Source organism: Amphiprion ocellaris, chromosome 21 (genome assembly GCF_022539595.1).
Source record: "Amphiprion ocellaris isolate individual 3 ecotype Okinawa chromosome 21, ASM2253959v1, whole genome shotgun sequence".
Classification (NCBI taxonomy): Eukaryota; Metazoa; Chordata; class Actinopteri; family Pomacentridae; genus Amphiprion; species Amphiprion ocellaris.
In genome coordinates this window covers 7,106,956-7,122,448 of record NC_072786.1, presented here as the reverse complement: position 1 = coordinate 7,122,448, position 15,493 = coordinate 7,106,956, and the positions used below count along the sequence as shown (strand labels likewise).

General features: G+C 39.9%; 1 protein-coding gene across 5 annotated transcripts in view; it reads left to right on the top strand.

Annotated features, from left to right (window-relative positions):
• Window positions 1–15,493, top strand: part of grm8a (glutamate receptor, metabotropic 8a) — a 379,646-nt gene that overhangs the window by 28,440 nt on the left and 335,713 nt on the right. Inside the window, exons 1-2 of one of the 5 annotated variants that reach the window (XM_055006586.1) lie at window positions 3,765–4,072; window positions 4,536–4,589. The exons of the other annotated variants lie outside the window; for them this stretch is intronic. Coding sequence (XP_054862561.1) covers window positions 4,587–4,589 — 3 coding nt within the window. The 5' untranslated portion in view covers window positions 3,765–4,072; window positions 4,536–4,586. Of the gene's footprint in view, window positions 1–3,764; window positions 4,073–4,535; window positions 4,590–15,493 lie in introns of those variants that run through there. 5 annotated transcript variants of the gene reach the window in all.

Here is a 15,493-nt window from a genome sequence, read left to right as displayed (position 1 = left end):
GACTGGTTGGACTTGTCATAGCAGGAAAAGCACATTTGTAACTCCTTTCTCGCATTTTGACTTTTCTAACATTCTTTAATGGGTGCCTCCTGTGGTTCACCTTAAAGAAATGGAACCATTAGTAATGTTTTGCTTTTCCGGCAAGTCAAAATGTCCATAAGAAACTCCTGCTGGGTAATATTTCCTCTACTTTGATCCATAATATGGAGCTATCAGCAATTTCAGTGTGATGCCTGGGCATCAACTCAATTTCTTGTTTCGCATCTCCAGGCAAAAGTATTCCTGTGCAAGGAACCCCATGTGTGCCGCTTGGCGGGATTCTGTGAGTTGCCAGTGATTACCACAGAGTCAACGGTGAAAGCCCCTAGGAGCCTCGTGCCAGGAGGCGATGCCAGAGGGGGCAGGATGCACAATACCAAGACCCTGGCACACTTTGATGCAACGCAGACATCAGTGGCATTAGTCACACCTCTGTTTGAGGAGACAAAATGTCCGCTGTGAGAAAGAGACACTGATTACAACAGAAACGGCACAAAAACTGCACATAATTACTGAGTTAAAATGCTATACTGTGTTTTGGGTGTTTGCATATCCCATCGACAGCTGAATGCCGGTGATTACCATGTGAACGGCCTGCCTCGCTCTGTGAAAAGAACCCTGTATTTCAAACGCTTGGATGAAATTCAACATGTCACCCCTATGTGAATTTCTGTTGTTACTTTGGTTCCCTGATGAAATGTTTTCAACATGCATGATTTCACCACTTGCTTCGAAAGACGGTGTTTTCTGCAGTGGAACGATGCTGCAGTAATGGATTCTCTCATTGGAAATAAATGAAGTAGACAAGGAGAGAAAATGAGACTGGGGGAGGACACACACACACACACACACACACACACACACACACACAGTGGAAGCTGGATCTTAGATCTAAAGATTTTTACTCCACTATAAAATATTCACACTTTCATGATGTAAACTTGATGCATGTGCTTTGTACACGCATGGCTGCTGACATGAGCACAAAGCAAGACTCACTGCAGATTGAAGTTATGTTTGAGTTATGTTAGAGTATGGAGGAGTTGGTATCCTAATGAAAATGTTTAAAGCTTCCAGTCATCATGCTGCACATATTTTATTACTCGTGGGTGCCAGTGTCTTCTTTCTAGCTGCAGTGTGAAGCAGCAGAGGCTAACGGACTCAACAAGTTCATCAGAAAAGCTGTTCTGAGAGTGAAGCTGGAGTCTTGGATGGTGTCAGAGTAGAGGATACTGATGAAACCACTCAGTATTATGGACAATACCTCTCATCAGTGCAGCTTCAGCCGTAGACTGAGACCACAGCACAAAATGCTGCAGGACATCTTTTCTTCCATCAAACTGTAGAACTATTTCCCCATGTGCAGGAATGATAGATGAAACATCAGTGAACTAACACTGTGCAATGATATCAGTGTGATTTGCAATGCTACTTTTCTCAGTAGTTCGTTCAGTCAGTTCCAGTATCATGTGTAACATTTTATTTTTCAGCTGCAATATTTCATTGTCAATTATTTGCAATATTTCATTAATTGTGTAATATCACTTTCATACCTTACAATTATTACTAGTATTACTTCCTACTTTTCTATCCTAGTGTTATGATCCTGCTCTAGCCCCTGCCCTTTTTTCCCCTTCTTCCTCTTTTTCCTCCTTTCTCCCTTGGGTCCTGATCTGTTTCTGTTTTTACCTGTCTTTTTGGCTCCCTCTGTCTGTCACCTCTTTCTCATGTCTCTTTCTCCCTGTCTCTCGCCCTCCTGCTCTCCCTGTTTCACCTGCCTGCATTCTGCTACCTGTTGATTACTATGAGTTTCGGCTGCAGTAATCAGTTCTCTCCATTCACCTGTTCTCCACCTCACCTACGCCTATTTAGGCTCTGTCTTGTCATTCACTCCCCACTGGATCATCGACCCACATACCCTCAAGGACTCACATCTTGTCACAGACTCAAGACATTCTTTTGGATTTGCTTTTGGACTCCGTTTTCCCCCCTCCTGGATTTTCTCACGCATGGACTCAGTTCTCCTCAGCTCTGCTTCAGTCTCCAGCCAGTTGTTCCTTCCTCATCCCCATTTGCCCCTGGATTACCTCGGCCTGTTTTCCCCTCTGTATTCAGTTCCCCCATCTAGTGAGTACTCCTCCTTAATTTAGTTTTGTGAATTCAGTTTAGTTTTGATTGACTTCCATTTTGGTATTCATAGTGTTATTGTCGAGCTTTGAGTTGTTTGGTTTAATTCTGTCCTCTCAGTTCAGTCCTCCATTTATGTATTGGTTTAGTTTTTGGATTAAATAAATCTATAGCCTTCATTCAGCTGTCTGTCAGTTTCTGTGAGTCTGTGCTTGGGTTCTCCTGCTAACCTCATAACACCTAGTGCTATTTTGCAACTTCTTTTATCTCTTCGGTAATGTATTATCTTACTTTTGTATTTGGTACTGCACTTATTCTTATGCTATTTTTTTTTTCTGAGCAGTGTCTGACACAAGAATTTCCTTTGGGATAATTAAAGCTCTATCTTATCTTGTTTTATCTAATCTTAACTGTCCCTTCAGTGTATGGCCACCATAAATAATAAATGTGGGCACAAAATCAATGACCGAAATTAGTTGCCAATGAATTGTCAAAGAGTTGGTGATGTCCGTATGCTCTACCATTTGGGGATAACCACTTTTACTGAAGAGAAGTGTGTCACTCTCTGATGTGATTACATAAAGGCCTAGACCACCATCTCACAGTCTGGGGATGTACGTAGCCCCTGGACCAAATTCACTGCTGATCTCAGCACAGAAAAACTGGAGGAAAACTGGATCGACCAAAAATATAACCAGGGTTTCTGCCACCGTATTGCAATCAGCGCAGTCTGTCATGCCTGAGTTGACCCCTTCTAGGCCTAAACATAGAATAAGAGGTCTTTTAAATTACAGTGACTGCAGGGCAGTAAATGTGGAAACAAATATAGTTGTATACCTCACCAACAGCATCCAACATTCATGGCTCTCACCTGTGTCTTGGTTCGATGGAGCACTGTTGGCAAGCACTAAATCCTCAGTGGATTATCACAGAAACTATAGGACCCCACCTTTATGCTGCCATCAGTCTATCCTCGACTCCCTGTTAAATAAGACACTTGCTCACAGTGGTATAGCCCACTGGCGGCCACATCGGAGGGCCATTAGACCATCAAAAACAATCCATAAAGATTTTAGTGTCTCTTTTCATGTCTTTATCTGCCCTCTCTGTGTGCCTGTCATTCAGATTTAACCATTTTTAAACATAATATAATAAAGATGAATACCAAAAGCTGAAGTGTTGCAGCAGCAATTCATACAAACACACATATGAGCATTACATAAGTACACAACCAGCTTCTTTACTGTCTTTATTGCAAATTACCACATGCATAATACGGCATCAACCAAAATTTAAAAGCTGATAGCTAAAGAAGAGCCACTTGGTGATTAGATAAATCGTCCTCAGCTGCAGAATCACTTCAGTGTCGCATCTTAATTTGTGCTGCTCTGTATTCATCTTCCCCAGTTTGCAAGCATATCCTCAAATGAGTGAAACAGCGCCCCCCTGGTTGCAACTGCTGGTAATAGTAGACCAGGTGGTGAAACGGAGGTACTGCAGCCTGCTATTAAACCAATAGTTCCTCGTGCTGCGGTGGGCAGTCAGCCAGGTGAAGATAATTATTAATTTAAATCAAGCGTCGAAGCTGGATACGTCGACTCTACGACACTACGAAACTGTCTCTTGGAAGTATATTTGTAATTTGTAAAGCATATTACGCTATAATCTCACAGCAAGCTACACCAAGTTAGCAAAAATAATTAAATGCCGTTATTAAGAGGGAAAATTAGCTAACAGCGCTGCTAATGAAACCGCTGCTAGTTTTTATCGGGCTAGTTAGCCTAGCTAGCGGCGACGAAAGTATGTCTACAAACAAATAAAATTACATTAAAATAACGTGGGACGTCGTGGATACTGGATATTAACCACTTCATTCTTCGTGAAAGGAGAACGGACTTCAATTAACGTGAGTTACACACCACACTTATGTCTTTCTCAAAGTTAACGCTAGCTGGCTGCTAGTTTAGCTAAAAAGTAGTTTTATGTTTTGTTTGTCTGGACCCTGGAGTTGGTATTTTGAAGCAATAATACAGCAAATAGAGGAATTGCATTGATTTATTTGGAATTTGCAGTCATCTCTGTATGATGTATTTCTCCATTTTTGCTCCGTTTTAAGCTGTGGCATAAAATAGGATAAAAATATTGTATATTGTAGCTTGTTACTGGGCGTTTTCTTGCTCGTCACATTTTTTAATTCACTGTGAGTTCACTATTCAATGCAATATCACGTCCTACACCCCTATGGAAACAGCCCAACATGGCTAGATTTGGAGTGGCTCCAAAAATCATTTCTGCCCAGTATAGTACAGTTATAATGGCATAAGTTGTTAAAAGAAGAAAGTTGATTTTTTTGGTCATTTATTTTACAGAAATGGAAAAAAGTGCCAAGTTTCCACAGGTGTTACCATTGTTGGAACAAAATGGTGAGTTCACATGCTATAGATATTTTAGACCAATTTCTCATTTGTTCCCGTACTTGTCTCCTATTTATTCTGTAGAAACACAGCCCGCAGTTCAGCCCAGTTCAGCTGAAAAGTTCTGGAATTTTTGTCTTGAGACTTTTGGTTGCAGCAGAGTCACTTATGGTTTCATGACTGTACTAAGGAGCATAGAATTTTTGTTTTTAATAGATTGTAGTTAGAATAAATAGTTTAATTTTGGTACATTTTAAGCACAAACATAGAGAATAAAGTGGTTTTGATGAAATATCATGATTTTAAGCCTAGTTTGGGTTAATTTTACTGTGAGACCCATGGTCACAGATGAGTAAAATAACTCCCGGTTTCATCTTTCAGGCTCTGGTAAATGTTTGAATTTAATCGACTAAATTTTTTATTTTATTTTTAAAAACATAACAGGCCTTCTAACCTGGTCTTGGGGTTCAGAATTTTACTACATTTTGATGTGAACACCAAAGCCTTTAAATCTTTGAATGTTTTTGGTGTCGTTTTAATATTTGGTGCAGATCTTTCTTTAGAGTGCAGCTGTGAAACACTTACCTGATTAGTCAATTTGATTATTGATGAATGTTAGCATTTTAATCAAGCAAAAACGACATTTGTCTGCAGCCCTTAGCATCTTAAGTGTGAGATTTTGTTGCTTTTCTCTCTTTATATTATTGTAAAGTGACTTTCTTGGTCTGTTTTTTTTTTTTCTTTGTTTCAACTGATTGGCCTGAAGTTGCTTGTAAACCACGTGACTGTCAGAATAACCCAAAACACAAACTCGTGATCATGTCGTGACTGAAGGGAGTGTGTCATACTGTCTCAGTGAGAGTGCTGTGTCTGTCCTCTGACAAAGCTATTTGGGTCATGTCTCAGTTCGGTCAGAATAGCCTCGACACGCACACACACGCACAAAACTGTGCAGCTATACAGGTGTGAAATGTGGTGGCAGCCTGAAAATGACCACGGAAGGTGTTTGAAATAGGAGAACCATTTCTGTTGAATCTGTTACCTCCCGAGAGTATTGACTTGCTGTTATGTCTGCTAGATGTCTGTTGATTAAAAATGACCCAGTGTTCGTGCTGGTTGTTACAGCATATGTTGTGACTGAAATAACAAACAGAACCGAGCTAAAGAGTTGCTTGTTGGTTTGTTTTCTGCTGTCACAAATTATCTGGCTGGTTGCTTGCTGGTGTCAGTAATCAATTTGTGCGGTTGCTAAATGATCTTATTGCTTTGTATTTTAAATGCTGCTAGAATAAGTGGCAGAATAAGCACCGGGATGATAAGTTCAGCACTGTGCCGCAGAGCAACATGGGTGGAGCCTGTTTTCATTTCATTCACCCTCCATCTGGCCTGTCAAGTCAGTTTTGCTTCCTTAAAATAGCAAATACACTAAGGTTTGGCTGCAGTTTTTACACGTAAAACAAATTTAAAGGTGAAATTGTTAGAATTTAGTGATACAAAATTCCTAGATTATTTCTGCTGCGTGTAACTAGGATGTAGAAAAGAATCTGACATGGAGAAATACAGCGTTTAAATACACATTTAATATTTAAGAGGGGGAAAAAAAGCCACAAGTGCTTCATTAAGTCTGCCTTATCTTTCAGGCTGCATTTCCAATGTTAAGGCTGTTGAAGACTTTGGGAAGCTAAAACAAGAACACCCCAAATAGTTCAAAGATATGAAAACATATTCCGATGTACAGTATTTCTTTTTTTTTTTTAAACAAATGTGAGTGAAAGTAGGACAGAGAAGTGGAGAAAATGAGACTAGGGGGAACTCACATGGGGGAAGTGTCTTCAAGAGGGAATGGGATTCTTTACGGACGATTTTAATAAGTGGCTGCTGGTGAGGAGCTAAAAATTCAATGGATATTATCATCTGTATGTTTGATATGGAGCTGGGAACGTCAGCTTGGAAGCCTCGTGATGTTTGGTGGGAAAACGGCATTCTGTTCTTTCATTTCACTTTAACTTCTCTCCTCTATTATTCAGATTTACCTCTTAATCTGTTTTCACTCCATTGTAGTGCCATTATGTAGTTTCCTCTCACTAACGTGTCTTTATTTTTTCGTTTCTGCTTACTTCCATCCCTTGAAAGAGGGCGATGGGCGCAGTAAAAAGGAGACAGACAGAAAGAACAAAGCAGGGCAGTAAAGGTGATGGATATGGAGAGGAAAGACAGTAAAACAGTAATTGTCAGAGGAAAGGAGTTCAGTAAAAGAGCATTGGAAGGCTCTAGGGAAAAAGGAGGGTTGCAAGAGGTGTTTTTACATCTTGCAGAGATGTTGCGTTAGATCATAGAGAACAGGTGGGTGGAACAAGGGAAAAAAGAGGTTAAGTGTTTTGCGTTTCCACATCCCTGCTTTCCTGCTCTTGGCGTGCCTCGATCATTCTTTCCTTTTTCTGCTTCTGCGGTCTTGTCTGCTCGCCATCTCCCGCAGCTCTTCGGACCGCGTTAATAGCAGCGGGCTATTATTTATGAAAGAAAGGCGAGAAGACACGGAAAGAACATTAGCAGAAAGCTAGGATCCTCTTGCCGAAAAAACCCCAACTAAAAGCAATATCTTTGAAGGGGAATTGACAGAATGTGTGCATGCTTGTGAGTGTGTGTTTAAAATAGATGTACTCTTTTGGAAATTTATATAGAACATGACATATGCTTGATATGACACTCTTTCTCTCTCTCTCTCTCGCACACACACAGTATTTTTTATCCCCTCTGTATGCCTATTCATATGCAAGTAACCAATAAGCATTGATGTATTGATTGACAGAAAATAAAATGGGGAAATGGGGGCTTCTTTATGGCTCAATGGTTTGTGTTCTTTATGTTAGTATGTGGGATTGCTATTTCTGTGTAAGATTAGTTTCCTGACTGTTGGGCTTATTAGCATTTGCTTGTGTGTGTGTGTGTGTGTGGTGGGGAGAGAGAGAGAGGGATAAACTGAAAGAGTGTATTACTTGCAGGGTTTTGCCAATTACCCCCCTAAGCTTGAGGTCAAGAGAGAGAGAGAGACAGAAAATATTTCTTTTTTTCCCCTCTTTAATCCACATTCATTGCCTGCCAGGAATAGTCTCTCTCTTTCCTTGATCTCTACTCTCTTCTACTCATCACTCTACCCCTCTACTTCAGCCCAACAATTAGCACTACATGAAAAACATAGCCCCCATCCTTTATTTCAGAAAGAAACCAATGCAGGCGCTTCACCCTTTGAACTCCAAGCAGTTTCTGAGTTACATTTTTTACTGCCTGTGGGCTTATTCTTCGCTGCAGCATGAAGCCCTGCACCCTATGGAAAGAGCACAACCATGGCTAGAAGTATAGAGAACTAAAAAAGGTCTTTTATATGCAGTAGCAACGTTATAATACCATAAATCATAAAAAAAACAAAAATGAAAGTTCCATTTGTTTGATTAAATGGTATTAACATGCATCCACAACTGTTGTCAATACAATAAAAGTAAATGGTGATACTCCATGCTGTAGACACTTTGTCTCCTATCTGCTCTTTGTAAACACTCCCTGCAGTTCATGCCAGTTCAGCTGAAAAGTCCATGAATTTTTATCACATTACATGTTGGATGCAGCAGAGTCACTACGATTTTAATGGTTGTGCAAAGAGTGCAGATTTTTTTTTTTTCTGCGACCTGGGTAGAGCAAGAACTACTTTTTTTTTTTTTATCGACTTCAAAGTGAGACTTGCACAATAAAGCGATTTTGATGAAACACTAAATTTCAAAGCTTAGTTTTGGTTAAGTTTTCCAAACATTTGGCACATCTCAATTGGAATTCTGGTAATTTTAGCTCTTTTTACAGTTTCTGGCTCTATAAAGTGGTGCCATTTTGGTTATTTTATTTATTTATTTCTGTTTTCATGCCTTTGAAAACCACTGGCAAGTTTTGGAGCTCAGAGTGTACAGATTGTCCAGTATAAAGGTTGCATCTGACTGAATTATACAATACAGTATTATCTCTTCTTGTAGCCAATCAGATATGTGCAAGACACACTCTTATCGGATGATACAACAGGAATGCTATAATTCTGCTGTTTGTCTTGCAACTTTCTAGACAGATGGTAGAATGCTTTTTTCCAAAACTTTGAACTGTCAGTTCCTGTCTTGTAGTAAAAGATGGAGGGTTATAGTTAAAAGCACACAAAGTATTGTGTTGCAGCTCATTCCAATAGCTGATGATACAAATATTAAAAACCTTAAAATTTGTTTTAAATAATCGATTAAGTTAGAAATACAGAAAAAACTTGCTGAAGCAGTAACTGTGACTTGAACTGAAGCAAGAAAAGTCCGAGGCACTCTGTACTTACTCAATTAAAAGTCCTTTATTAGCTACATGGACACCACCAACATGTTTCGACACCAAGTCTTCGTCAGGGCAACATTTGTAAATGAACTGAACAGCAGGAAGTCTACTTTTAAAAAACACTTAACAGGAAGTCACATGATCGTGTGTGGTCATGTGACTCCACCCAAGTATTCATTCATAAATCTTTTATGAATGAATACTTGGGTGGAGTCACATGACCACACACGATCATGTGACTTCCTGTTAAGTGTTTTTTAAAAGTAGACTTCCTGCTGTTCAGTTCATTTACAAATGTTGCCCTGACGAAGACTTGGTGTCGAAACATGTTGGTGGTGTCCATGTAGCTAATAAAGGACTTTTAATTGAGTAAGTACAGAGTGCCTCGGACTTTTCTTGCTTCAGTTCAAGTCACAGTTACTGCTTCAGCAAGTTTTTTCTGTATTTCTATTCATCCGCGGGCCTGGTCCTTGTAGAGCACCTGCTTTTTACCCATTGTTCACACCTGTTTTGGAGCCATAAGCAGCACTCAACAATCCTCCCTTTTTTTGCAAAAATCGATTAAGTTACTTGACGTTATTCATGTGAGCTGCGGCATTTTAAAGCCTTACTTTCCAGTTGTACAGCTTCCATGTTAGTTATGTTTTATTGAGATTGTGGTGATTTTTTTTCTGACCGTGGCCACAACACAAATGACTTATTCATACACTTTAAAATAATCATATGTTTAAATTATTGTATGGAGAAGAAGCAAGGAGCTGTGACTCGTGGTAATTCTCTGTGTAGACGAGTGAAAATGAGTGACTGTCCTTGCTTTTCTTAGTTTAGTTAAACAACGTTATCTGCGAACATATTTAGAAGAAATTATATTGGATTTCTGTTAAGACAGCATGTATTTTGTAATCCTCAAAAACATTTGTTTTCTAATCAAAAACACTCAGACCAGAGATTGTGGTGATTTATCAAAGTTCATATTAGTGTGGATGTAAAAAAAATTTAAACAATCCGTGAACTCTTCTTATGTTTCAAGCACTTTAGTACAACCACACAGCTCCTCAAGTTCTTAAAGTATATAAAAACTATTAGAAACAAAATTCAAGATTTCAGGATCAATTTCAGTCAAAAATTTCAGTCAAAAACGAGGTAAAACTACGTTTTCTTATCCTTGGGATAAGAAGTTGGCAATCCAGGTTGGACGTGATGACTCAAGCAAGAAATCCGTTGTTGGCTAGACCGTCTCATTTAACAAACGCTCAAATGCAGCGTCTGAATTGGGACATAGCTAGTGTCTGATTTCTCAAATTACACTTCCTGGATAGTACTTGACTTTCTCACTCGTATGTGTAACTACATGCTGTCAACAATGCTTTTTTGCTCCCTTAAATTACAAAAGCTGACCTATACTCATGGCCAAAAGCAGTAAGAGGTGAATTCAAAACATATTTAAGTGTAATGCACATGATTATTGTTACCACAGTATTCTTTTTTGACATGTCAGTGCCAGAAAGTTGCATTTCCAGAGTGAGGCATAGTTGGACATGACCTTTGGAGAAACAGTGGATTTATTAAATGTGGAATTTTGTCTGTCCTAATAACTGGAATGGCAGAAGTAGCTGGGGGATAAATGAGCTACTTTTCACAGCTGAATAATGTGGTATTTTTGCCATAGTTTGAGCTAATAAAATTAAAGGTTTCAGGAGTGGATAGATGACCCAGAAATAAGGCCAGAGAGACGTTAAAGCCAAGGATGCTGGATTTGTAATTTCAGTGCACCTATGTTTTTTTTTATGGCCTTTCTGCACATCCACAATAATAAAGCTGAACGTATCTCTGACTTTGCCGTAACTGGTTTGCACCAAAACATAAAAAGCACACTTGAATTTGCTCTCCATGCAATTTACAATTGACGCAAATGGGAGGCGAGGCACATTTTCATGGAATAGAAGTGCAAATTGACTGTACCGTTTCCCCTCTCTCACCTCTTTTCCTCCCCCTTTTCCCTACTGACTTTCCCTCTTTTCCTTCCATCTCTTTCCACTTACTCTCACTCTCCTTCTCCTCTTTCCTCCCCGTCTCTCTCTCTCTCTTTGCCCTCGCTGCCTCATGCCGACGGTGCGCCTCCTCCGAGGTAAGGCAGCACTAAACGGACCCGGCGCAGCATCCCCATGTATTTTTAATGGCCACGCCCGTCATGCTGGAATCTCGGCTTGAATTATGCATAGAGTATGAGTGAGAGAAAAGAGAGAGGGGAAAGAAGTGAGGCAGGACACAGGGTGGGGGAGAGGGTATAAAACAGACCGAAAGACGAGGATAAAAGACGACGGGACGAGAGATCATTGAGGACAAAAAGCATGCCGGGAGAGATGGAATGAGAGAGAGAGTTAGAGAGATAGAGATGCGTATTTTGGAATAATCACAGCTCTGACAGAATAGAGGAGAGTGCGACCTCTCACCTCCCTCCATCAAGCCCTCATTTTTATCTCTCCCCACCTCTGGATCTAACTTCGCCTCCAAACCCTGCATCCCTTCATCTCTCTCTCTCTTTCTCTCCAGGGTTCCCTTTCTTCCTCTGTCTCGCAATTTCATCACCTCTTTCCCCTCCCTCTCTGTCGCCGTCTTTCACTTATACATCCCTTGCTCAATCTTTTGCCCCCATTTCATCTGTCTCTTCTCTTCCTGCCTCCCCAAATTATTGGCTTTTTTAGTGTAGCGATGGTGCAGCGGCGAGATGAGTGAAATGATCGAAACAGAAGGACAGAGGGAGTAAAAGGCAGCAGAATAGTTAATAGTAGAAAGTGATGGACAGGTGTGGCTAGGACTTCGGACTGTTGATTAGAATCGTGGACTTTTCTCTTTTGCCTCCCAAACGAAAGCACTCAACCTTCTTGGTATTGGGCACTGGAGGGTGGCCGATATGCTCATCATGAAAAACTCTGTGACTTTGCTATTCCCTTCTTCTATTACTTTCTGTCTCTGTCTTTTGTGTGCATTTGGAGCTTTCTGTGTACAGAAAAGGCTGCATATGTTCCACTTTTAATGAATCCAACAAAAGGCATTAAAGCTCAAACTGTCTTCCTGCCTCCACAGTCTTAGAGAAGGTCAGAAATTGTGCTGGTAGGTGGTGAATTTATGTGTAATTTACTGCACAATGCAGCCAGTTCCGTGGTGGTAATGTTTTATGGACATTCATGTTAAATCTAAGACATATGCCGTGTTGTCCACCATTATATTGGTATAAATGTATACGAAGAAATAGATCACCTTGGAATAATAAAAAAGAAAAAAAAAATATTTTCTACTCAGTCTAAGAGTAAACCCCTATACTTTCACACTCCAGCATTTAATGAGGCTGTCTTTTTTACAAATCCCGCCCCAAAAATAATCTTTTTCCAAACAGCTCATGAGCAAAATCAGAAATTATTGCAGTCAAGGCCCAAGAAATTCACGTTTAGCTCATTACCCCCCAACAAACTTCATATGTGACATGTTTGTGCTCTGTGGACTTCAAATTCACAATTCTGCTAATTAGACTTCTGCTCAAGTTGAGGCTTAGTGAAACTATGCTGGGAAAGCTTTCCACATCATACATTTAGCATCTGCAAAAGTCTCTGCTGCTCAGAGCTTGAAGGAGATATCAATCCCAGTCTGAGAAGAGAGAAAAAAGTGGATGAAATTAGGCTGGTTAAGTAAAAATGCCTCTGGGGATGAACCATTGATGCATACAGCCTTTTAAATTTATCACGGGCTCAATCCCATGTTCTGGATGTTGGTGGTGAGGCTGCCCTTTTGCTTTTATCGTAAACGTCTTATACTAATGCAGATGTAGTGTAGTAGCAGTAAGCCTATAGTAGCGCCAGTTCTAAAAATAGCTGTAGTAGTAGCTGTGTGATGTAATGCTTCATAAGTGAGCCTACTAGTGCTAGTTCTGGTCGCATACATGCTAAATGACCACCAGTGGAACTAGTACACATAGTCCTAGAAGTACATCTTCTTTGATGTCAGCAAAGCTTACTTTTGGTCATCGCCGCTGTCTGCTAGACGTGACTCACGGTGAATCACACACACCCAACCTGACTTTGCTGTTGACTCCTCTCTAGTTCCGATATGGCTCTGAGTGATGAAGAATTTGTAGAGGTTACGTGATGAGAAAAACCTTGAGGCTTTGGTATTTAGGTATATTTTTTGATATTTCAGCACAACGCCAGTGATAATTAGGATGACATTTAGAAAAGCTTTGATGTGTTTCCTCTCGTCTGTCAGGGAGCACGAAGAGAGGAACATGTGGAGACAGAAAAGTGTTTCCTGTCTGTGTGGGTTGTGCTTTTCGAACGTGTCTTGCAGCCATTCCAGTGAAGGCAGTGTAGCGGGGCTGGTTGCTGAGCTCGTGATTAATTAGCAATTTATATTATCAGCCATGTAGCGTTTTGATTTTACAAAATATTAAATGCCTCAAAATAGACTCTCGGCTAACTAAATCACTCACCCCCATGTAAACTAAATCACTGGAGTCTGGTCGTGTGCAGGGAAACATTAGCAAAAATACCAAACACCTGCTTCTGCTGGTGTTTTGATTCTTCTCCTAATTTAATTTAAATGAGGTAAAGACCTTAATATTCAAATCAGAGATACCGAGTACAGGCAGCCATCCCTGGTATCAATTATTGATGTGAAGAGTATCACAACAGTCACTACAAATTTAATTAAAAAAAAATTATAGTGTCAGGAGAGCATTGAGCTGCCTCATATGACCCTATGTAATTAAGTACAATTTGTGTTATTGGCTGGTTGGTGTTTAAAAGCAGAGGGAAGAGTGGTGGAGGGAGCCGTGTATAATGAAATAAGAGGAATCAGCGGGAATTTAGATGCTGCATCGATGGCTTCATGAGCAGGAACATATGTGGCAAGAGATGGAAAAAAAAAGACAAATACAGCATTGGCTGCCAGCTGTCAATCAGAGTATAACAAACTAAAACAGCAGGATACGCTATGTTTGCTTGTGCCCAGGGGGGAAAAAAAGAAATAAGAACATTATTGAAAAATAGTTAGGACATAAACTGGAATTTGTACTGTCAAACAAACAGGTGACAGATGTGTGCCTTCACCCACATGGGTAGATATGATACCACCAAACATTACACTCAATTAGTACACAATTATCACAAGTGCTAGTAAAAGCTTTCACCCAATCAACACCATTAACATTTGAAAACAATTACTGATCTAAAAAAATAAAGCTTGGTGTTATTTTTCTCAAAAGCCTTTAACAGTACATATCAAAATCTCACTGCTGCAGCACAGTGTTAACAGATATGGAAAGGAAGTGTTTGAGTTGCAAAAGTGAAGAAAATAAAAGCCTCAGCTGCACTGACAGAAAAGCTGTAATGGTGGATGTTGGAACATGATGTACAGTGTGTTTGACTGTAATTGTCTAAAGTTACCAGGAGGGGTTTTAGATCAAGTTGTATTTGATGATGTGGAGTTGTCAATCAGTCCACCAAGTGCAAACTGACGGAAATATCTCTACGACTTTGCAACAAAATGCCTTGAAATTTGGAACAGACATTCATGGTCCCCAGAGAATAAATCTCACTTATGTAATCCCCTGACATCTCCTTTAGTGCTACCATGAGGATTACATTTGTAGTTTTCAGTAAAACATTGAATGGATTGCAGTGAAATTTTTTGCAGTCATGCAGGATTTCTAGAGAATACATTCACATCTGCTCTGTCACTGTATTAGATTAATATCAGTTTGTTCAGCACTTTGATTTATGACCAAACAAAACTGAGGATATATTGCATTTTCTTAAAGAAATGGATGCCAGTACAACCTCCTTTACTTTTCCCTGCCTCTTCCAGAGTTCTCTGTTTGTGTAGCACCTATTATGATCTTCCATCGGCGTGTTTTTTTTTTTTTTTTTTTTTTTCTGTACCATTCAGTTCCAAAGTGGTTTACAGATACTGAGATTTCAATACCTTGCTCAGGAAGACTTGTTTAGCATTTAGAGTCATTCTGTTATTGTATACTGTATATCCTCACCCTTTAAAGCATTTTAGGTCATCCGAATGTTTTATTCTGTGACATTATGTGGCACCACGTCCTTGCAAACTGTGTGATACCAGCTGCTCACTCATGACATTTTGATCGCAAGCTTACTCTTCAAACCACTAAGGCACTGACCCCCCCCTGTTGCCCGGTGTTAAATACGAGTGTGTCCTGGTGTGATTGTTCGTTTCAAATCCCCTTTGTGCTTCGGGCTCCACTTTTGTAATCCTTGACCTTCAAAGAGCATCATTCACGATGACAACTCCCTCCTAACCAACCACTTCCTCAGCCTCTTACACCCGCCTGGGTATCTTTATGGTTATTTATTTCATATTAAATATGCGCTGTCTTTAAATGACTTTTGGTACCCACATTCTGGTAAAATTGCCTGTAGATGTGACATTTAAGGAAGACAAAACCATCTTGTTGACAGCGCTGGTAATGAGGGTTACTTATTGTCACATAAAGTACTGTTCAAAACAAAGAGTGTCTTTAAAGCATCATCAGTTCTCAA